The 27,100-nt window shown below is 24.2% G+C and overlaps 1 protein-coding gene across 2 annotated transcripts in view; it reads right to left on the bottom strand.

Moving 5' to 3' along the window:
* LOC114120060 (furin-like protease 2) overlaps window positions 1-22,608 on the bottom strand; it is a 139,276-nt gene extending 116,668 nt beyond the window's left edge. For both annotated transcript variants that reach the window (XM_050205015.1, XM_050205016.1), the window contains exons 1-2: window positions 22,296-22,608; window positions 20,487-20,663 (exon numbers count right to left, since the gene is read on the bottom strand). In XM_050205015.1, the coding sequence (XP_050060972.1) occupies window positions 20,487-20,648 (162 nt within the window). In that variant the 5' untranslated portion in view covers window positions 20,649-20,663; window positions 22,296-22,608. The remainder of the gene's footprint in view (window positions 1-20,486; window positions 20,664-22,295) is intronic.
* Between the last annotated feature and the right edge of the window lie 4,492 nt (window positions 22,609-27,100).

Raw genomic sequence — 27,100 nt, 5'->3', positions numbered from 1 at the left:
CAAAATGGTTTTATTATGTTACAAACTTCCCACAATCGTATGTATACAGACGTAAAACTTCCCGCAACATATATCTCTAAATTATTTACAGAGTCGAATACGTTAAATTAGTTTTCCTCGACTTCGTTATGACATTTTTTTCTGAAAATACTACTAGGAATAAAATACAGTATACTTAATAAATTTTCAATATAATGCATGTACAAAAATTACTTTTATTTTAGATTAATATTATGTCAATTATAAACGAATCTATAATAATAGATGACAGAATAAAAAAAAGTAAAATAAATAGTGTCTTGAAAATAAAAACTACTTAATTTAAAACTACTACTTTATTTACTTAACTTTTTAAAATTTTAGGCCATTGATAAAATTAAAACAAAAGCACTATATGGGTAGTAAATTAAGAGAAAACTTTTTTTTATAAACAACTTTATGAGTTTTACATTTATTGTATATTAATATTATTATAGTTTTTAGTTTTTATGCTATAACTACAATGTTAATACCATATATGTAAATAATGCAATATACTTTAACGTATTACTTGGCTACTCAATTGAGTTTTTATGTACACATTATGATTTGTCACTCAACTGAAAAATTTTGCATAATGACTAATGACATGGACTAGTTATCACTAAAAGGGTTTAAACATCGAATGACAAAGATTTATCTTTGCCTTTGTAGAACTTTATATAAACACGGAGAAAAACTATTTACTCTGTAATGAAATTTCAAGAATAAAGCAAATAATTAAAAACGATTTGTTTACCAAATTTTTAAGCTTATACAAGCTTATATAATAATTTTAAAATTAATCTTCAATAACAAATTATTAAAGCGTTTCATTTTTCAAAAATTAATTCAAATTTATACTAACAATAAATTAAGTGTTAAAATAAGGAACTATTATAATATTATATACATATCTGATATAGGTACATATACAGCTAATATTATAATATTTTGTTGTCTAATTTGTGATAAACCTTGACCTTCTCAACAAAAACCAGTAATTGAAAGTTTCACTTAAAATGGTTACAACATACTACATTTATACTGTAAATACAACAAGACTTAAAAATCGAATGTTCACTACACCAAAATAATATTGAATTACCATCTAACTATACTTAATAACAAATAAAATAATATTTGAAAACCATTACACACAAATCATAATAAGATACTTAAATATTTTGTCATACTCGTCATTACGCGTAATTGAAAAAAAAATAAATTATACAAATTATAACCATAACATTTAAACAAATTGAGTAAGAATAAAATGTAAAACTTTTATAAATTACAAATTTTCAAATAACACATTGTTATTTTATTTCATTTTTTTGGATAAATTAATTTTGCTAACAATAGATTAGGTGCACGATAAATGCTTATAATAAACGCAACGGCTAAATGGAAAGAAAGTCTAAACAGGTATTTCCAGAAGTATCAAGCAATACTACTTTTACCACAACCGTTTATTTAAACAACTACTAGTTTTACAGAATAGATTGTTGAGTACTTTTAGTTGGCACTTGGCTATGATTATGAGTAGGTACTCGCTATAAGTATTAAAGTACGTGTATTAAATACCTAAATATTAATTTTATTCGTTACATCAATTTATCCGATACATCTTAAAAATTCAAATTTCAAGTATTTGTTTAAATTTAGTTTTTATAAAATAGTTTTAATTATTTAAATGTATTAATTATGAATTATTCATTTTCAACCATTTATCATCCATTATATATTTACTTTACGTTGAAATTGATCATTTTCTTATTTTGATATCATTTAAAAAGAAATGTTACAAAATAAAAAATGTTAATTACAGTACCTAAGAATAAACTCACTATACAATAATATTCACATACACCAATAAAACAATTTCTTTTTCAACTATATAAAAAATGATTTTAAGAAAAAAATATAAGTACATAAGAGGTGCTGTAGATGAAAATTTTCCCACTCACCCACATCAAACCAAAAATAATTAAAAATCCATTGACATGTAATTTTTTTACTGCGTTTTTTGTATAGATTGAAAAAACACTTTATTAAGTTACACAAAAATATGTTTCAAATGTGCGTGCGCATTCTAAATACCTATCCACGAAAACAACCCTGATGTACCTCACTAGTACGTTAATTTCAGTTGAAATACATTCAAAGTTACATTTATACTTTGATACAAACAATATGCAAAAAAATAAACTATGTAAAAACTAAAAGGGCTTTTTCACATCAAAGGAGTGATCTCGTAAATAAAACCTACTTCCTTTTTAACTTAAATTTTTTTTTACATTATCACAATATTCCTTTATTTCCCCATTCTTTTACCAAAACCTCGATTCTTCGAAAGATTTGATGACGAATAATTACAATTTACAACAGTCGGGATGCCAATATAGTCTTAGATATACTAAATGCTGGCAACCAATCTTATAATGATTATGGTCATAATAGTTATAATTATAATATTACTCTCCTTTTTGTTTTTATGCATATCATAATATTCCTAATTACACCGTCATCGCTGTGATTACAATATAGTTGAATAACGCCGGAAACGCGATTGTTATGTAGGCATATACGATTACAAGATCAGGAGACAGTTATGTGGTAATATTGTGTTGTTATTATGGTTCTGTGCAATTACCATATAAGCCATAATCAGTCCTGATAATTAAGTCTAGGTCAGATCATATTATTATTGTTTATATGTACCTATAATATACAGCGTACATACGCACATAATACTACATATACGATACAAGTGTATGTATTAAATAAAACCAATGTACGTTAGATATTTTGCTTAAAAACGCAATCTAGCAATAATCGTAACGATAAAAAAAAAAACGATCAGAACCATTTGAAATAAGCTATAGGGTGTTTCCCAAGTGTTTCCTTCCTTTTATTTTTTTTCTTTTTGCCCATAATCGACCTTCGTCTTATAGGCGTGACTTGCAAAAATCACAATCTCTCGACCTTCTCTAAAGCTGGTTTACATAAAGGGAGAAGTAATTACCAGACACACTTTTTTTTTCTTTTTGTACAGTGCACCAAATTTTAAATACAATTTTTATCACGACTGTAGTCCGGATTATAGTCGTTTATACACATTTGTTTTTTATTATTATTCAAATCTGCACGATGTGCATTTTGTAGTAAAAATAATTACTTTCCATTTCATACGTATTACAGTAACTTTAACCGGACAATTAACGACGTATAATGTATACATATAAAATATATGTACATAATATATACGTGTGTATGTGTCTGGGTTAATGTATTTATGGTTAAAGTTAATGTTTAATTACAAATAGCTCTAAACCGGTTAGGTACACATAAATTCTAAACCCAGAAATCAATACGAAAAAAACCTTCATGGTCAATGATGTATATCACTATAGTTGATTTCTAATATATTAGTTCATAAGAGCACAACCAACTTGACGTTTCACTCATGGTCTTTATTTTATATTTAAATTACAGAAAACTACCAAGCGAAATATTTTAAAACATCTAAATTAAATGACGTTTAGTGATGAACACTAATTTATCACTCCTAACAACTAATTTGCATAACATTTTAAATATAAAATACATACACTTACAATTTAACTTAATTAGATAACGATCTTTTAAGTATAAATTGTATAATTTACGTCACTAAAATAGATAAAGAAAATGGTTTGTTTTTTGTTATATAGTTTAAGACAATATAAGAATACTTTTACTAGTATTCAAGTTTATGAGTATACATTGAATGTCTTAATAAAATTTTATAAAATATCCTATCACTATTTCTTAGCTTTTAACCCACCCACGCTAAAATAACATACCCTCATAATAATTTTCATTCCTTTATACACAGTTTTTGTTTTGTCTCTTATTCAATGCACAACACGTACATCATCTGAACCCGTACTCTATCGCTGATTTACCACATTATTGTAAAACTTTACTACAAAAGTTTAGAATACTTCTCCATTACATAAATTTCATGTGGTCTAACTCCGCTTCAACGATATTTTATGCTCTAAATCGTTTTCGCTCTAATTTTCTTACATAATCCGAATTTCTGAGTTTTCAACACTATTGGTTCACATTTCAAGTAATTTCCTACTTTCCTATCTTTACATATGATGAATTATTGATAACTTGCTACCACAAAATACTATTTATTGAATTAATATGAAAAATTAATAACTAACACATGAAAACTACTGGTAAAAATATAACTAATAACTTTACTGAGTATAATATTAATATAATATTCTCTTCACATAATCAACACTCAAATTTAGTAGCTTATAAAAGTTATAATGCTACAACTATTATTTTCTTAAAATGACCAAAATCTACAAATTAGACAATAATAAGTTGTTAGAAAAAATAATAAAAGTAAATACCTATTGAGCATAATAAAAAGTTAAAATTTAAACGATAACGGCAAATCAAAAAAAAAAAATACTAGGTACCTACACAATTTCCTTGAACCACCGTATTTGTATAATATATGAAATAGGTATTATCTTTGCGGTCTGCTAACTACACTAGGTACAATTACCATCGCTTCTATACAATTTATGAATTCTAAAATAATAATACCAAATGCATAGATTAATAAATAAAAAATTGAATTTTATTTAGACCTTATATTATTTCAATTATTTTAGCTACATTAAAATAGTTCAAAATGTTCAAATCCAAATTATTTTAAAATATACTGTATAAAAGTTTGGAAAAGCAAATTAAAACATAAAAACAGAATAAAATATAATAATGCATACTGTATATACACGAGAGAGCCCCAGTGCCACTGAAATACAGAGCAATGAAGTACTGCTTATTATACCACTGATTTTGGTCATTTTATTTTTATTCTTCTTCAGCTCTCTTCCGACCATGTAAAAAATGGACAGGCGGTTAATGAGTTTCATCACGCTACCGGGACATATTATATACCTATTACTATGTATGCCTAGCGAAATTGCACAATTCAGGTAACTGACGAAAAAAATAAAACTAAATAATTTCTCCTTGCTCTCAAAAACCACACAAACATTTCACCGGGCACTCAATACAAACGCGAACCTTGGCTGCTGCCAACAGCCCTGCACTCAACTAGAACAACACGACTATTGGTTGTTCACACAGCGCGGTGGTGTACTTGTAACTTATGTAAAGACCTTGAAACCAACAATAAAAAACAATTGATGGACCAATGTATGCACCAAATATACAAACATAAAATACAGATCGGTATATTGAAAACTCTAAGAAAGGTTCGAGTATATTATTTTTATTGAACGAATTTAAAACTACAACTTGCACATAATATAATACATGAATTAATACGATATTTACCAAAACAAACAGTTCAAACCCCGGGTGATTTTTTTTCATCATAATTGTTGCTTTTAAAAAATCAATACAATAAATACCTGCTTACTTATCAACCAATATGTTAATAAACATGCTCACAGATTAATATAAAATGGACAATTGCATTATCGAGAAGATATTCAACAACACATTAATATTAATATTGTAGTATAATAATAATGAATATATGAGATAATAGCTATTATGTTATCAATAATATGTATTACTACTTTAGGCAATAACTGTTTTAAATCTTAGGCGTGCGTATTATTTAAAAAGTAAAAAAAAATTGCACTTAATTATACTATTTATATACTTTTGGTATAAAATTAAACATTTACCGTTTAACGATTTTTAGAATAATACGACATTAATGATGAGATACATTCTTCTATATATATTAGGTTACTATCTATTTATTAAGTAATACTTATGGTTATGACTGGTTTTCATGTAATTAAATAAAAATAATATAATACAATCAAATATATATATATATATGTGTGTGTGTGTATGTATAATACATTATTATATTATGGGTTCATATTTAAATTAGACATGTGTCATTTTTAAAAAAAATCAACTAAAAACGAGTAATTGTTTTAAAACCTTCGACAAAATGTAATTAATAGATATCTATTGACAGGTTTAAAAATAATCCAACACAGTCATCTACCATTATAATTTATAACAAAATATCAAAACGTTTTTTTTTTCTTTTACTAGTTAGTTAATAGTTTAATTTATTTTACGATTTCATTTTAATTAATTTCGTTTGATTTAAGTCAATATTTTTCTATAATAACATCCTATTTTATATTATTATTTTTAAAACGACATACTCATACTTTTTTTTTATAATTTACTCAAACTTAAAATTATAAATTATAAACTATGTAGGTATCATTTTCGAAATTAAACATAAAGTAATAGTCGGAATAGGTAGATTATAATATTTAGGTATGAACTAATAAATATCTATCAACTATATAAGCGTAAATTAATTAATATTTCTAAGAATTGTAGGCACAATATTTCCTTTAAAAAAATATATTCACAAAAATCTTCAGAAGCAGTGAAACTGAATAAAGAATGATATTTAAATATGATTTAATTAGTCTTAAAAAAACATAGTAATTTAGAGAAAATTACATTAGTAAATACAGCCTAAATCGTTCCATTAAAATTAAATAATTAACATAACAGAAATTATCAAGATAATAAATGTTGTAATTAAGTTTATTTTTATTTAACTATTTATTTTTTATAACATATATTTTTCAATAGTTATGAAAATACAAATACAATAATAGATACATAAAGTCAGTCGAAACATAACGTTTAATGTAATATTTTGGTTTAGTATTTTTACAATTTATACATGTGTTTTAAATCGATTAAAACGGTTACAATACCACTAATACCGAAACAAGATAATCCTTTTTTACGTTTATTCATCAGATAAATCTGTCCTTCGAAGAGAAAATCACATTGATGGTAGTATGAATAACATAATCACTAGGGATCTGTCAGAACAGTAACTGCCCTCCCAAACGGGCTCGAAAATGCGAAAACTTTGCAATAACATGCAGTCCCGTGGTATCCATTTACAGTAATAAAACCACATAGAGCCCTGCGAGTGAGATCCAGGAATAGTTCTTGTTTCAAGAGTTCTAACATGCATCATTGTGACTTGTGAGCAAAAATTATCGTTTCTTAGTACATAACACACACAACCTATATGTGTACCGAATTTTAAACTTGTTTATTCAACACGCAAAACTTAATAATAACTTATAAATCAAGTTTTGTCTAATGAACAAAATTAACTACCGACTCGTGTCGAAAATGAAATGAGCAAAATTAAAAACATAATAATGCGATTTAGCGAGTATTAAAAATAATCTCTCGTCAACTTGCCTCTTTTAAAGGCCCCAAATTAAGAAAACCTATTATTATTTATACTATTAACAAGTATAAGTTGTTTTAATCTAAAAATATGTATCATTTAACGAAAAACAAAAATTAATACACTAATTTTATTAAATTCTGTAAAATTACAGTTTCGTGTTTTTAGAAGACGCATATTTAATTCCAAACACCACAACATTGTTTCAAACGTCTGTTTGTTTCATAAAAATAAAATGATTTTACCAAATATTACCGATTTATACGTTTTAAGCATAAATTTCACCGTGATTAAATATATCATTTATCTTAAAATTTATTATTTTAGATATCAGTTAGTTGCCATCTTAAAATAATTATATTTGGTATAAATATCGTCATTATAAAGACAGATAATAAAATAAAATTCATGAATTAACTTATTAATTAATAATTCTAATACCTACATATAGAATAAATATAGTTAATTTAATCTTAAGAAAACAACTAGATAAAATAACCGATCTATATAATGCAACTTAACATTTTTAAAGCTCTTCTATAAACAAAATAAATCGTACAAAACTTCATAAAATAACGTACAATTACTTGTAAAAAAAAATTTTAGTACAAATACATCATTTCTCATTTCTCTAAACATCTAAAAGATTATTAAGAACATTTTAACTTTTTTTTAAACTGATCCAACGATTATTTATCATCTTATAATGTAGATAATTATAATTAAAAAAGAAATATATTCTCTGAAAAAAAAAATTAAATAACATATAGTACAAATAATAGCTTACAACTAATTATTAACTACTGAATATCTCTAACAAGCAAAAAAAAATTCAACGATTTTACTACAACGATCAAGTCATAACATAGTCAAAGCGTAACGTTTTATATACAATTATTACATAGTGAAAACCACTTGAACGGAGCTAGTTATAACTGTATGATAAATTGATTGCAAGGAATTAACTAATCCAAGCGATTAAACAACACCATAATAATAATTTCAGGAATAGGATAACAGGTTTAGGTAAGCACATTACTGTTTGATGTATTATGTGCCATCCGTTTGACTGTATTATATTTATCGCGATAACTCCTTATCCTTGGAGGAGAGCTAATCCAAATTTATCAGTGAAATTCATTTAATTAGAACGGAAACTTCCTGATTGTATACATAATCGAATTCGAAAAGTTTCTGAACAACTTTACGTTTAACGTTATGCACAAGTTACGTGAGATGAAAATCAGAAGGATCTAACTTCAAGACGCTAATTGGCAAGAAAAAAATATTTACCATACGCCCTCGATCGAAACATTAATTTATACTATAAACTTTCCAGAAAATTAATATTATTTTAATAAAGTTTATGTTTTTAACACTGAACCTAACGTCAAATTATTACAGATAATATATAGCAATACAATGACTCGTTTAAAAGGCATAAAATAAATAAATTAACATATTACAGTTTTAATTATTTAAGCTTCTATGTTTACAAACAATTACTATGAATAATAAATTATTAGATATTAAATATAGAGTACCACTATAATCACAAATAACTACCTAACAGTTTAAATTGTTTCAATCCGAGATTAATTCAGAGATACCTATAACCTATTGAATTATATTGAATATCAATCGTAATTTGATAAATTAAAATCACAGATTTCACTATACTTTTGAAGAAAATACTTATACTCTTTATAGAGTTAAAACTTATAGGTTAAATCCAATATAAATTACTGTTAAACCAAATACCTACGATTATCAAGAATTAAGTTTTTACTAAAACATTCCAATCATGATACCTAGATCAATATAATATATAAAAAAATTAACACCAAAATGAAACAGAATTTGTAGACATTTAAATACTGCAACAATCTAAGTAGTTTAAAGCCAGCAAATAAATATTATATTTTATATGTATAAATAACATAAAAAATTATGATTTATTTAATTAAATGTATATTATAATATATACGAATTGTATACGCATAATAGTGCTATAATCAACCAAGTATTAAATGAAATATTAAAAGATTTTAATTTACTAGTACGATTTTCGAGAAACATTTTTGCTGGGATTGCTAGCATTATTTCTTGTATATCTAAAAAAAATACCGGGTTTAGTTAAATTAGTCTACTAAGTAAAAACCATAATAGCAATTAAAATTTAGTCTAATTATTAAACTAGATTTAAGCAGTTTTATGTTACAAGTCAAATTATGTTTTATAAAAATAGGCTTAAATGTCTTAATTAAGATTTTGATACTATGAGTGTTTGAATTTTTATAATACTTAAAATTTCAAACATCATCATAAAAAAAACATCATTCATAGATAAAAAAAAAAAAAAGTGAGCATGTGGGTTCACTCTGCTGAACAGTTGCAGGTGTCGAGTGGGTCACTGTAATGGATGTGTTAAATCTGAATCCAATGATACATCATTGTATACGAAAAACGATCCTAAGCGAAGACGATCTGTCAACCTATATCACTAAATACATTTCTTGATGTGTTTTTTGATATTTCTACTAAAGTAATTTATTGTATTACAGTAGGTTAATTTTTTTCGCAGTAAACATATGCCCTTATTATATTATTAATATCTTAAAATGAATTTACAAACTCGTGTAAGAAATTGTTATGATTTTGAAGAATGTTGTCAAAATTTGAACCTCAAATGTATACAAAAAAATATATACGTATGTATTTATAACGTTTTCGTACAGATATAAGAACAACTTACTTAGAAAATTGTATTCAATTTTCATGAATTTTAAGGTGAATAATTTTTAATAGACAATTTGAAATATATTAAAAACTTAAAATGTCTATAAATGTGTAAATTACTCAAATAAAATCAAAATACTTAGACATTTTTATCTTATATAGAAAATAATAATACCTATTACCTAAAAACATTCAGTGAAAATCTATCGGTGTATCTATTTGTTTTTAAACTACAAAAAATCACAAAATCGATTTTGTCAATTACTAATTCCGCATAAAAATTTTTATTTTTATACTATAATTTTTATAATATTTTTTTCTTCCTATTATTTTAAAAAGTTCAAAAAAATTTTAATTTTTACCTCTTTAAAATATAAATTGGACCCAATTATATCAAAAGTCTTTCTCAACATTGAAAACTGGAAAATGTTTTGACTACTTATCGTATATATATATATAAACAAAATAAATCACACACATCATTGTAAAATCAATACATTGCTACACTCAAAATATAAAATGTATAATTTGCAAGTTAAATGTATTATACATGGTTATAATAATAAAAATCAATTTGTTGGTACTGTATAAAGTTAAAATGAATAATAAATTTCTAATTTGACATAAATGCCGAATTACGCAATAATTTAAAACTAATATAAATAATTAAAGAATATCATTGTCTTTGAACTTTCTGATTTTGATAAATAATTTATGAATCTAAAATAAAATATAACCAATAATTACCTAATCATATTTAACTCGGTTAAGTTATCGATACTAAAACTGTAAATATAATATCTTAACTCAAATGGTAAATAATACCTAAAACAGAGTAGATGTAATAAACAACAGAAGACAATTTAATAAAACAAATTAATATTTACAAAACTAAATAACATAAAATGTAAACCAAAAATATAATTAAATAATATTTTATAAAATCAACATTGGTAAGACAATTGGTATTAGATAGTAGCAATGAAAACAAAATTTTCGATGGACTGCCATAATGGGTAGTTAGAGGTAAAATAGATATTCTAAACGTAACATAGGAACCTAAGTCCTAAAACAATACATGTTCAATTGAGTTAATACAGCCAAAGTACTTATTACTTAAATTACCTATTAATTGAATCAAGACTGTAAATGATAAAATTAACTTCACATTAAAATAAAAACGTATACCTACATAACATTATGCAATTCAATGTATTTTAAATTTGATTACATAACAAAAGATTTCGATATCATATGCATAAACAATTTTTAGACATACATAATTAAAAAAAATATCATTAACTTTCCAACAAATTATTTGTATTTGGATGTATCTAATATCTTATACCTACTATGATATTATATTTAGCGTAATTTTCTAATAATACACCGCTAATATTAATTAGTTTAAAACTAATATTGATCCTCTATAAAATATGTTGTACATGAAATATATGTAATTTGAGTACGTCATATTCAATGATAATGAATTGATATTTCTAAGATCTGACATATTTGTTTATTGATCCGAATTATTAGGACTGAAAAAAATGTTATGTATAGGTACCCTAGTGTAACGCGATTCTAATGTCATTTTACGACAGATATTCTATTAGTTTACTATGACTTGTAAGTAGTTCGATTTAAGAAAATTAATTATATTTATATTTTACTGAGATATTTAAAAAATCGTTTCGGTCCGATTTATAATTTACCATTCGTTCCAGCTTAACATTTGAATATTTTGAATAATATTCACACGTAGGTAATTAAATTACCCGTGATAAAAAAACTATACATCATTTTAAATATTCTGAACAAAATATGTATGTCATGAATACTAAATTTACACAAGGTACATACTTAATAATTTTTAACTAATTGGGTAATAATAAATTATTAAAAAAAGTATAAAAATTGTAGTTATAAATAATAACACTAGAAACTGAAAAAAAAATTTAATTTAACCGAATTTTTAAGAAAATAAACACAATTCATTATTATTTTATTTTAATAGTTTTTTATTCTTAAACATTGATGTATTTTTGGATGCGTGGTCCCACATCTTGACTATCAGTATAATAATATAATAAATATTGACTATATGATGAATATGTGAACATTTATCTACTATAATATAGTAACTATATAATGAATGTAAAACAATGATAACTTATACAAATTTAATTATACTATATAAATATATATTATAGATATTTTGACGACCTTTTTTATAGCATAAACCCCAAAACCACAAATATCGAGTACCTACTTAACACAAAAAAAAAATATATATATATATATATTATAAAAACTAAAGCAAATACATTAAATCGTGGTCAATCCAAGTGGTTTCTTGAGTTTCTTCACAATCAAACCAAATATAACTAGCCATTATTAACTACAGTTAATAAAACGTTTTCTATTATTTAACTTAAACAAAAACTTGGTCTTATAATTTTTACACATCCCTTAATCAATAAATAAAATAGTATTGTGCTTTGAATGAAATCAAAAACTGTAAAACTACAGTTTGATAAAATGTTTTCAATTGTTTTTATTAATTTACACCGTAATGATACAAACTTGACGTCATGAAATTATTATTATTATATTATACTATCCTATTTAATCAATAAATACATTCTGCAAATAATTACAAGACAACTATAAACAAGTAGGTACGAATTGAATATTATTTTTTTTTAATTTAGTATTAACACTTTCTATACAAATTTTAAAATTACAAGGGATATACTGTGAAATAAGACCATTCTGTTAATGAGTTAGAATTTAATTTCACTAACAGTATTTTAAAATTTATTTTCACGCATAAATAATTTGTTCGATCCACTTCTATCCAAAATTAAATTATTCTAGAACGGACGCAATACAAATGGGTTGTCAATATTATCAACAAAGAATAAACGTAGCCCTCCCTTGTTATAGTATTAGCATTATATAATTTATTCATCAACAAAATAAACAGTACCTATATCTTTTTATTAACTTTTATTTTAAACACCTGCCTAATATAATTAATAGTATGACTAACTGAACATTTAAATTAATATGTATTGTTTTGATATAGGTATCTATTTGATATTTGTTTTAACAATAATTATAATTAATATACTTAAATATACTATATTGATGAATAATAAAAATATCATAAATGTAATATATGTACCTTTAATATTATAATTACATACAGTAAAAACTGCATTAATATATGACAGATTTTAATAATTTATCAATTTTAAAAATACAGGTTAAGTATATCTTACTAGGTACTGTTAATAAACAAAACACTATATAGTACTATACACAATAATAGTCAAAATAATTAGAGTTTCAATAGATTAAAAACTATAAATAACAAATTCGAATAATTTGTTTAGCTTTATCATTTTTAATCTTACTTTATTTTATTATATCAAGTTTTATTTAACCTGTTAAATTTCTGTTCAAATTTATTGTGGTAGTTTTAATCAATCATTGTAACAAAATATTATTTTTTCAGATAACATAAATCAATTAAATTAAATTAAAACAACAGCTATTGTATAACTAACCGTACGTCTGTATACCTACTATATTTACGAAATTAGTATATAATTCGGACACATTAAAACTTATTGTTTAGCCAAATTTCCCAAACATAAGTCACATTTATTTACTGATTTTGTTTGTTAACTTTGACAGGATTACATACTACTCATTCAAGACAGGTTGGTACAATACGTTTTAGATAGATAAATTGTTTGGTTCAAATATATTTTCAAAGATACCAAACTTTTCTGCTAATAATATGAAATTTAATAACCAAAAACCATTAAAAAATGAAACAAATAAATGATAATGCGGTTATTAGTATTAAAAAAAAACAACAAAACGTGATCAAGATGATTCGGTAACCATCATATTGAATTGTAGTCCGGTTAACCGCGATGAACGTAAAGTATACCATTAAAACGTCCGGCACGTTAAGCTTACAAAAAGTTCTAAGCTCAAAAACTTAATAAAATATTTTTGTTACAAAACATTAACTTATAAACACTAAATATATAATTAAAGTATATTATACAGAAAACTTCGATAATTCGAACTTTTACTATACTCGGTACTCCAACACTTTCATAATTCGAAAAATTAAATACATTTCCTGTAAACTCGTCAACTCAAATTTGTTTTGTAACTTTTCAGTTTTAAATTATGGAAGTTGAACTAAATTTCAGATATATATACAATCAACATTAATATTAATGTGTATGTGTATGTGTATGTGATCACGCGCGTGCGCGTATATATTTGTAAATAATGTGATTTGTATTCAAATGAACCAAAGAAAACTTGGTACAATGTGGTAAAGATGAAAAATACGAAGGTGGCTACAGAAGTATGAGAGGAGCAGGTGTCATAGTCAGTCAGAATTATGATCTTTAAGGATAACCAAAAGACTGATCGAGGTTTAACAAAAAAAAACAATCAATCTGACACAAAGTCAACAATCAACACACAGTTCTATATTCTATTACTAAAAATTTACCTTCTTATTAGCTATACTTATCAAAGCCTATTTATAAGCGTATTTTTAGTATAAATTCTAACCCAGTTTTAATTGGTACTAAGTATGTTTTCTACGTGCATTTTATAATTAAATGATTAAAAACTAACATTAATTTCACGCATCACAGGCTATTTATTTGATGAAATTGAGCACAAAATGTGTGTGATATAAATAAATAATAATATAACATGTATATGTATATCCAACACAAATATAGCACGTGTATGATTGATTAATTAATTTTCATAATGAATAGTAGTGAATATTAGATCAGACCTATACAATATATAATAAAGTACGCTATTTTTTAAAGTGAAATACTATAATACTGTCAATAAAAATAATTTGGAATTAAATATTAAAAACGAATAACAAGTTATAAACGTTTTGAATATGTTATCTATCTCGACTTTAAACAACAATTAAACTAATGTACTGACAATGAGATGGCGACGATGGTCTGGTTGTATTTGGTCAGTATCTTTCTTTGGCTCCTGTACACCAAACCAGACAGAACTAATGTAATTTGTTTTAAATTACTTGCGAATAAGAACCCCTTTTCCTTTTGCCAAGAAACAAATTATAACTCAACGATGATCGGTACGCCATTAATCTCTGTCAAAAACCGAGCAGCTCTCCAGGGAAAAAACCACTTTTCCGATTTTGAAAATTACTAACAATAATAATTCGACTCATGACGCTGATTTGTGTCTACAACCGAACGTCAAAAGCAGTTCGATGGTTGTGTTTCATCCGACAAAAATTAAAGAAATACGCCATTTCATCCAAGGTTATAATGGCCCAAATCGACAAACTACTTTATTTTAATTGGTTATAATAACTTATATATATATATTATTAGTTCTTAAATAATAAGTACACTATTCATTGATATTTATATGTACAATAATTTATGCTATTTTAAACGATAAATTTTCTACATAAATTTATCTTAAACTTTTATCAATAAATACATAGGAAAATAAATTACTTTTTGGAGTGTAGTTTTTTTGTGTTAATTTGATAATATATTATTTTATTATGAATCAAGTGTATTATTAATCAATATCAATCAACTTTTGATATATATATTAATTTAATACCTATAATTTTGATTGCTATAACAAACTACACAATAAAATCCGGCTTACATCGCAATACAATAAAAACATACATCAGTAACATAGAATAAAGCTTTACATTCTGCAGACTATCACATATACGAGTAAGTACCTACCTGCATAAACTGTAAAAGAAACAGTCGCTCACATCATCGACGTCACTCTTCAGTCTTCACACCAAAATCAAATTATTCTATAATTTTACACGACGAATCTTTTATCGAAAAAAACTCATTATTTCGAAATCTATTTATATTTTTGACATTTTTATTTTTAGATAATTTTTAGTCAAAAAAAATAACATTTAAAAAAAATTATATTTTTTTAAGATGTTTACTTTTTTGAATGACAAAAAAGTGTATATTCATATATATATATATATATATATTTTCTAATTCTACTTTAGAATATGAAACTAAAAATGTATTTCGTCATTCAGAAAATTAAAATACAACTTATAACATATGTTATTCAATAGAAGAATTACTCAGTATAAATGCGTGCAGATAATTCCAAGATCCCCCCCTAAACCCTACCCTCAATAACTTTATTTTACACTAATGTTGTATAGATGATTGTGTATATCTTATGAAGAATAATAAAAAAATAAATAACATAGTATAATATATTTTACAATTTAATAGATCTCAATCATTCTTAACCATGAAAATGAACAGATATCTTTAATTTTAGTTGTATCTAGAGATGTGAGCTTGAAAATTTTCAATCGAACATTTATTTTTTCATTGGAATTTTCTGAAAATTTTCAGCTAGCTACATTGAAAATTTTCAATGACTGAAATTTGCGGTTTTCATAATAAAAAATAATAATAATAAAAGCTATACATATATAATTATAGTATTATATAATACCTTAATAAATTTTACATATTATGTAAGATGTAATAACTATAACGGTAATTAACTACCTAATAAAGATTTAATTAATTTGAATTTTTTTTTTTTTTTTTAATTTGTAACAGAATATTTTTAATTAATAAAATATCTTAAACCGTTTTTATTTTTATTTTTTTAAGTAAGTTGGTAAATTTTTGAGTTTTTGAGGTATAAATATACAATTAACAAATTGTCTGTAATTAAAAAGTCTAAATGAAAAATTTTATTTTATTTTATTTTTCAAAATTTTTAAGATTATTGAAAATTTTCATGAACATTTACAGCTCTAGTTGTATCTAACGTCGTTTAAGTATTAAACCGTCAGAAAAATGTGGTGTTAAAAAGTACTATATATAAAAACATTTATCAGTTATCACAAAACAAAATTAATGCCTCGGTGTAGAGTATGTAATCAAGGGCGCACTATGATAAGTAATAGGTAGTATAAAATGAGAAATTAAAAAATTCACATTATTTTGTAAAACAGAAATACTTATATTGTAAACGAGACACACACAAAATGCAATTCATTGTAAAAAGAAAAGAAAATATATTAATTAAGGAAGTAATAAGTTTTTATTGTGATAAGAAACTGGAAGATTTTGTTAAAATATATCTATATAACGGCTATAACAAATAGTAATTAGAAATCAGAAAATTTATCGATATTTTAAACTGATAATTGAATTAAATTAAATTGTAGAATAATATAATATATTAATCATTAAATATAATTTATAAATAAATAGTGTAGTAAAATTTCTAATACATATTATTTAATAATAGTTTTAAAATATACTTTCTACTTAGATAATACCAACCAAACAAATTTTTAAATCGTTCAATGCATTTTTTCGATTATCCTAATAATAGTTTTTGATTTCTGTATTTTGTATATTAGATCGAAATTAAATAATTAAATAAAAATGCCAAGATTCACTAGTATTCTTTACATTTTTGGGGACTGAACGAGTACGTTTCGGGTACTTTATCACTTAAATTATCAGTCGTCCCCTACGTAAATGACCCATTTATATTAAATTTATTTAAGTGTTCATGATAAATGATTTTAATTTATTACAAAATAGTTTTTTTTTTTATAACATATTCTGTTTCTGCTAAATTCTGCAAAGTTTAGTATAATACTATATTACTATATTATATGCACTCGAAATTGTATTTTTTTTTTATTATTATTATTAATTATTATTAGCCGAACTGAGAAACCAGCCATATCTCGTTTTTGTGGTAATGTATAAAGGAAAAGAAAAGTATGTAATTTTTAGGAAAAGTGTGACGCGCTTTTTTACTATTTAAATGATTATTAACACTAGCAAGTCTAAAAAAAATTTAAATAAGCACAAAATATAGACACGAGTCAATGAAAAACACACTTATAATTTCGCTCTCCTACCAAAACGTTAAGAATTACGATACTGTATACTGTATACCTTTTATAAGTTAAAGTACCTACTGCATGATATCTACATAATAATAAATAAGGGACAATACACTTAAGCACAATAGTATCATTACTTATACACAGAAACAACAAATTGAGCTTTTATAATAATATAGTAGTTAAATGAATTAACAAGGAAAATAGATGGAACAAAAAAATAAAAATATACAAATAATATACGAAAAAACATTGTATCAAGTATCTTAATATATACTAGTGACAAGGATTTCATTGAATTAAAAATATTCGCTAATATAAATAATTTAAAATTTAAAATTTCCAAGTTACAACTTCAACGAAATACAAACATATTAAAATCATTAATATTTTTAATATTAAATAAACGGAGTATTAACCATATATAATATGAAACATACTTATAAGTTATAAATTATACCTATTAATATTTCTATTTAAATTTACAAAAATGTAACTTTTACTCTTTATAGTAAATGTAAGAAAGTTCATTGAATTCATATTATTTTTATTTGTTAACAATATTTAATATATTAGTTGTTTCCAAAGTTATAAACTAAAGTATATTTTGTATTTATTTAACATTAAGGATTTATAGTAATAAAGTTTAACTATACCTATACTAGGGGTGGCCAAACCGCGTCTCGAGAGCCGCATGTGGCTCGCCACATACTTATGCGGCTCGCATCTTATCGTAAAATTTTTACAAACAAATTTTTTTAATATGAATTTACGTATTATATTATAATAAATAATAATATGATCTTTTTTTGTTTTTTTTTTTCATTTTGGCTCATCCATCTCTTCTCGCTGGCCACCCCTGCTATATAATATACTAATATTATGTAAAAAATTATTTCTTAAGGTTTACGCCCCAGAAAAAAATATATAAATCGGATCACATAAATAAAATATCGTTGCGCTGACATAATTTTGCAAGCTGAAATGTCTAAACACGTAGATCTTATTATAAACTAATATTATGAAGTCAGTAGTCACTATACTCTTCCCACTCCAATAACTTATAAAACTGTATACCTTCTTCAGCTAAACGAATAAATTTATACTTGTTCAACAAATCTATATAAGAGCCTATATTCAAAACCAGTTAGTTGTTAGGGAGACGACGATCAGCTGAGGTACTCTGTCGAGTCTGTCGTCGTAGTACTACGACAGCAAACGCAAAATAATTACAATGTTTCAGACGTGATCAGAGAAAGTAAAAAATTCTTCCACGATAAACATATGAGTATATGACCATCAAGGAACACACTAGTTGCGTGAAAGGATCAGGGAAAAAAGTCATACGCGTCATTTAGACTACGCCAATTCACCATAACCGGTTTGATTGTACTTTTTACTCTACTCATTACTACATTAATATAAAATGACAGTTATGCAATTTATTCAACAAGAACATAAAGTTACTGTTATTGGGTCATCACCAAAGAAATCGAGAGTAAAAAGTGATAATAAAACGAGCATGGACAGCAAGGATACAGTGAGTGGGTGTTAGACACTCATCAGTCACCACGCTTCATTCTGCTCGTCTTATTCTCCTAGTATTTTAAATTTTAAATCGATCCCGACTAAGTCCCATTCCACACTAAGCAAATTAGCAATTTTTTTTCCCAAGCCCAACAAGAATAAATATGAAAAATATTTAACAATTTTTAAGACTAGTTTTTTTATTTTTCCAATTATATAATGAAAAAACATAAAAATAAGCTTTTGACTATACGAAACTATGATAGTTTCAATTTACAAAAGAACAATGCATTTTATTTAGCATTTTATCAATTATAATATTATATTCAAAAGTGTAAAATGTAAAACACTAAGTATTTCGTATTAATTGTGAACTTCAATTCTAATTAATATATATATATCATACATAAAATATATGAAGATATTTTATTAAATATATATTTAAAAATATTACAAGTTTACTGTTAAATAACTGTTAAATCTCATAGTCAGCATAAGAAAATACATTAAAATTAAACAACAGAGAATACAATCTATACTCAAATCTATAAATCGACTTCCACACGTGTAACTTATAAGTATATCCAAGACAACAAATAAAATTAAATAAAAATAGTTCTTCACTATAAGAACCTATAAGAAATATTTTTGAATAGGTAGGTAGTAAAAATATCTTATAGGTACATATTTCTTTTACGGCTATGCTAAGAAAAGATAATAAAAGGATTCACTTATAGACCATATTATTATCAACCTTTTTATAAACCAACTATTAACTCATTAGTATTGATTAGTTACGGACTACAGATCTATATTCAAGTTTAAGTTATGTATCCATTGTACAAATTTGAACGAGTAATTTTGATTCTACTAAATCCATTGTTAAATTAAATTATGAAAAAGTGAATTTACCTGTCCTACGTTATTGAAACCATGTTTAGCTGCAATTTGTTCAGCCTGATCAGACCCTTTTGGTATATGCACGGCGAATTGGTTCATATATATTGGACGCTGACGCTGTCCCACGCACAAGGTGACAATGCTTAGGCACAACAGGCCAAACCATGGTCTCATTGTACGTAGACGATCCTAAAATAAATGTATTAGTTTGAATAATAATAAAAAGCAATAATATAAAATGTTTAAATCTTATAATCTATGGCTTATAGGTTAATCTACTAAAAGGAAATATAAAAAGTCAAATAACTTATAATATGAATCATGAATTAAAATTTATAAAATTAAACTAATACTTCCAATGATATTATTAAGATTTACTATAATTAATAAAATAAGGTATAAATTGTTCCTTTCTAAAATATGATATAAATATAAACAACCAATAAGTAATAGGTACTAGGTACAAAATAACTTTTGATAAATAAGTAATAAACTAATCTATTAACTCAAAATCATTCAATTAAATTCTTAAATTATCACAAAATCATTCATAATTATATTATATTATTTACCATTGATTAAAAACAAAATTAGTTATAAATATTAAGTCTTCCAACCATAAAATAAAAATAAAACTAACAATTTTTAAAATAGTAATATAAAACTAATAAATAATTAGATACCAATAATATTAGTTATAAAATCGATTTAACATTTGTTCAATAGATATCACTAAATAAATATAAATTTTATTCATGACCACTTAAGACAACTAATTATTAAAAAATACTTTATTGACCTGAACAATATATTTTACTAAGCATTTGACATATCAAATAATTTTGATAAAATGTCATGAGTAAATAGTAGATATACAAGTCAAGAATCTATATTTTTTTTAATACCTATTTTATACTATGTATTAAGTATAAGTAAATATGATCATATGCCTAATTAGTATGATAAATAACACAATTAATAAAATGATACAAATCTTATTTACTGAGAAAATCTATGATTTTTATTTGTAGGAAGAAATACTTGAACAAAAATCAAACTAAACCAGGGACCATAAGTGTCAATAGAACCTAACAAAGATTTTTTGAAACAGTTTAAACAACAATCAATTCATTATTAACTTCAAAACAAATATTAAAATACTTTATGAAAAAACTAATACCTATTGCAAAAATATCTAAATAAACTCAAATTAAAGAGGTTAAGGAACTGTAACTTCTATACTTAAGAGGAATCAATCTTCTATTACAGCCAGAATAATAACTTTATTTTATTACTATTTCTTTTAGTCATTTTAAATGATACACCTATCACTTTAATGTTTGTAATGTCTGTTTGTTGAACATAAAAACAACTAATTATAAATATTTTAAAATATATTTAAAGTAGGTACCTAGTTATTCAAAAATAAACAAAATATAAAAAATTTTATTATATCGAATTAAATTAATTTATATTTTAAATTCACAAATGCATTAAGTAAATTTAAATAAAATCATTTTACTACCCAATTAAATAGATAAATGTTTTTTAGTACAAATTGTAACAAGGATCTTAAATGTTGTCATAAGGATTATTTTATTGTTCATGCTAAAGATCAACAAATGAAGGATTTTAACAAAAGCTGTAAAATATCTTAAATCTAATTAATCTAGCTTAGCTCAATAAATTAGATTATTCAATATTTTAATTTAAAAACTTTATCCAAGTATCTATTAATTAAATAATATAAAACAGGTAAACCATAAACAATGTAACGATTTAAAACCTAACATAAGTTCCATTAAACAAATAAATACATACGAGCTAATGAGGTGAAGACTAAGAGTTTTGATACACTTCACAAAATTCCACTAAACATAATGTAATTTAATGATTTCTTTTAATTTTCCGAAAACAATTTGTAATCGAACTGTTAAATATAAATAAATTTAATTCTTAAAACATTAAAGTAATGTCCACTGGAGTTAGATTAAAAACTAAAATAATAGAAAGCGATAGTTTTAAAATAATAAGACGTTAGTTGAATAGTGTGATATATTAAATTTATAATTAGAATTAGTAAGCGACCGAATGACAAGCACGGAGATCGGGAATCAACTGACTGACGGTAAACTACAGTCTACAAGTTACAACTCGTTTGATAAAAATTGACTACAAAGTGATATAGCATCGCACGTTTCTAGAAATCATATGGCCGCACAGTGAAACCAGAATGTAAACTGTTACAATAATTATGCTATACCGTACCGTATAAAAATGAAATAGCTCGTTCGGTTGGAATTTAACGAAATACGAGTTACGAATTACGAGAACGAGATCATTAATACATCATTAGGTACATTAATAATTAATAATTTACGATTAAGACCATTTAGTATTTAAGTAGGTACTTACATGAAATAACAAAAATAGTAGTACCTATCACAACTTAGTTATACCTATATAAATACAAATTGTAAATATTAAAATATCTAATATAGCTGATCCGAGGCACTTCAGTGCCTATTAAGAATTCGAACTCTAATTAATAAGTTTTTAATCGATTTTTATCTTTTTTTACCGATCGCTCGTTTTTTGGGAGGCATAACTGCACTGCAAAATGGCGTTGAGATCTGTTGGAAATGAATTCAAATTTGTTGAGCGAATAAATCAGTATTAATAATAATATTCACGAAACACACGGAATACAGTAGACAAATTATCAACGAAATATTAACGAAAAAAACACTAAAACCATACGAAATGTCGCTAAGCACTATGCAATTCACAAATCTGATTAAAACTGAGTACCTACAACTATATAGACGCATATAATATGCATGCTTCTAACTTACAGTGCCATGAACGCACTTTAAAAAACTCGACAATAATAATTGTTATTAATATTAATGTTGACAATTCTACAGTGATACCAATGAAAAAAAAAGATAAATCCAAAGACATCCATTGAAAAAATATCGGACAAATTATTATTTAATTATTTAATAAATAATTTATTATTATGACTTTAATAATAATAAAATTTAGGGATTTACAAACAAAAATTTCGATCGTAAATTTAAAAATCCTTGCTTGAGCACCTTCCCGAGTTGGACCTCTCCCTTTTTAAATTAGATTATCTTCTTCCCAGAAGTCTGTAGTCTCTACCAAATTAAATCGCAATCGGATAAACAGTTTAGGAATGCATATAACACTAAAAACACACACGCAGACAAACATTTATTTTATCTATAAATAATAAAATTGTAAAATTGTAAAATTAGTGTTAAATAAAATAACAAATTTAAATTACTGCTAAAAATAAGTATGCAATAGGTACTATTAAACTACTATCGTTAAAATTATCGATTTGTTAATTTATTAACACATCAGCCGATCAGCTCCTAGCTGTAGTTTTTATACATCTTGAATCACAAGACGTAAGTACATATTCCTACATACTTAATTTATAATATATTTTGTACGTTTTTTTTGCTTATGTTGAAAAAAAGATTTTGAATTAAAATGTAAAAATAAATTACTTATACATAAAATAAATAATATACCTAACATAAATAAAATATATGACTAAAAATTAATTAATTATTTACTATTATATTATTATGTTAGAATTTTTAAGTATTTATATTTTATTTTGTATAATATACAATTCAATTTTTAAATTTTTAATCAAAAACTTGAATAAGTTTTATCTTTCAAACTTTTGTATAAAAGTCGTCAAACCCCAATACCCAACGACTGTATAACAATTTATTAAATACTTAAAACGCTACTACTGGCAGTCCTAATGAATCGTATATTTGCATTACATATTTTTCCTCCCAAAACTTCTTTGGGTTTAAACTCAGGCGTACTGATTGCGTTTCTGTATTCCTACCTTTATTACATTGAAATATTCTGAAATTATGGTTGAATTTTGAGTATCACACTTTTCGTTTTTTTCTAAAAGAAAATATTATCAAGCCAAAAAATATAAGTTGCTTACTGTTCTAAATTATTCCCAATTCCCAGACTTTACAATAGTATCATGAAAAATTCTTTAATATTTATAGGAAATACTGAGATACTCTTATATGCATAAATGCATTGAACAAACTTTAAAAAGTAGGTCAATGTTTTTACTTCAATAAGTCATCATTTTAACTAGATATACTGAATTTTAACTTCATTCTCGTGTTAAACTTAACCATTAAACAGATGAAACTTTATTTTTATAAAATAACTATAAGTCTATATATAGTATGTATATACCATTATAAAAAGTACTCTAGGTACATTAGGTACAACCTACTGAAAATATTTTTCAACAAATAATTCTAAAAATATATTTATTTCCTTTTTTTGATAAAAAAAATTATAAAAATAAAACTACTGTACCTAGTTATTTAAGTTACCTACTTAAACTTGCAGTTATACTGAAATTAAAATCTTGGGGATTAAAAACATATTTCAAAGTATCTACACAAATTTAACCTAGTTATAATTTTCCAACTTATATGTTTATTTATATTTTTATTTTTATTTTTTTTACTAAATTTACTATAATTTGAAAATTTTTACAGTCTATGTACAATACTAGATATTTATACCTTTTAGCCTTAAGGTATATAAAAGAAGGTACAAATAGAAAAATAAACTATTTTTACCAAATTTTAACATACAGTTTCTACAATTTTATTAAATTATTTTTATTATGTATTCATAATTAATTCACAACTAATCTCATTTCTCGTATTTTTAAATATTTCAATATATTTTGTTATTATATTATTTTTATTAATTCATAAATCATAACTCATGAAACACCTAATGTTTATATTATAACTGTTCAGTGTTCATGAGAATTTCTATACTTTATGGTGGTAAAATATTTTTAATTAATACCTAGTAAATTCATTAATCAGTGTATAGGTTCATCACTACTTACAACCTATGCCCTATAAGTATATTCTGATTGAGAAAAGCTGAGATCTATTAATTTATAGAAAAATAACGGTACCTAATACTTAATAAATTCAGAATTTAATAATTTCTGGAAATTTTTTACTTGTGGCCTTGCTAAATAATTTTCCTGTCTTGAATTTTTCTACCATACCGAATCGATGTAAATATATTTTATTAAACTTCGCCTTGTAGACATATAAAATATAATTAATGGTGACACGGGCTTCTTGTAATCTTGTTTAAATTTGTCCACAGCAATTTCTTTCAATAAAATGTTATATGTATATCAATATAATATAACAATATAATGGTTATTACCTACTTATTATTATCAGTGAATTTTTATCATTTGTTTTCTAACTTATAGGATAAGTAATAACTAATATTTTAGATCACTATGTGCTGGAAAAAGGTGGCCCATAGGAACACAAAATCATGAAATCATTACTTATAATAATTATTATTATTATTGGTTGTACGGACATATTTATATATTTAACAAAAATATTAAATAATTATTTTTTAGAATTATTTTCTTTCAAAAACACTATTTTTTCTAAAACTTTATAACTAAATAATACTAATAATAATATAATATATATATTTCAAATGTGTACTCATATGTTAAAATTAGAAGCGCCATTTAATATAAAGTTAAGAGAACATAATATGGCATAAAGCTGTAACATTGCAGAAACTATTTGATTTCCGACTTTCGTACCGTATCTATCCAACTATTAGTGTTCTTAAACCAACTAAAAATTGCAAATATTCATTTCAAAACAATAAATTCCTAAAATATAAGAGTTTAAAAATTTATACATAAAAACAGAATTTGTACAGTCTTTTAAATAAGTTTACATATTTATCGAACGATAAAAATAAATAAAATAGAATTTTTAGAATGAATATAATATGATATTTTTCCGTATTTTCTTTCACCATTTTATCGACATAATATATTTTTTAAGTTTAGTTCGGGTATGAATTCTGAATGTAACAAAACTTGCAAATTTTTTAATTTGATTTGTTCTGAAAGAATCAGTTTGTAACTTTATCACTCTAAAATAATCATTTTGGTAATATGTTTTAACAAAAAATATTAATTAGGTATTTAATTTATCTAAGATTCTTAGCGATGAGTAGAATTTTTGTATAATGTTATTTCATTTTTTACAATTTTTTTTCTTCATAGAAAGACTCGAAGAAATTAGTACTTTAAAAGTTTAGGATGACCTTATATTATATCGATCGATAATCAGGCTTATAGTTTTTAAGAAGTAATTTTTTAGTTTCCTAGATATAGTCTTTCTAACTATCATGACAATTTTAACATAGGTATAGTTAAAACTTCCTACCAAGCTCAACTAAGAATCATTTTGCCGAATATGATGAACGGTAAATTAGTATCTTGGCTTAATATTTGATACATGGCTGATTTTTAATTTCTATATCTGTTTTGAAATAAATTAATATTAATAATTGTATTATAATGTTTTAAAATATCCATTCAAAAAAATGTTTAATTTACCTATTTATTTAAACTTAATAAACTTATAACCATAAACCATTATCCATAGTTATTCATGATTTTCATTTGTAAATGAATATAATTTACGATGAAGATAAACAATCCTGGAAAGATTAATACAATTCTTACC

Source organism: Aphis gossypii, chromosome 3 (assembly GCF_020184175.1).
Source record: "Aphis gossypii isolate Hap1 chromosome 3, ASM2018417v2, whole genome shotgun sequence".
Classification (NCBI taxonomy): Eukaryota; Metazoa; Arthropoda; class Insecta; order Hemiptera; family Aphididae; genus Aphis; species Aphis gossypii.
This window is presented reverse-complemented; position numbering and strand designations above follow the sequence as displayed.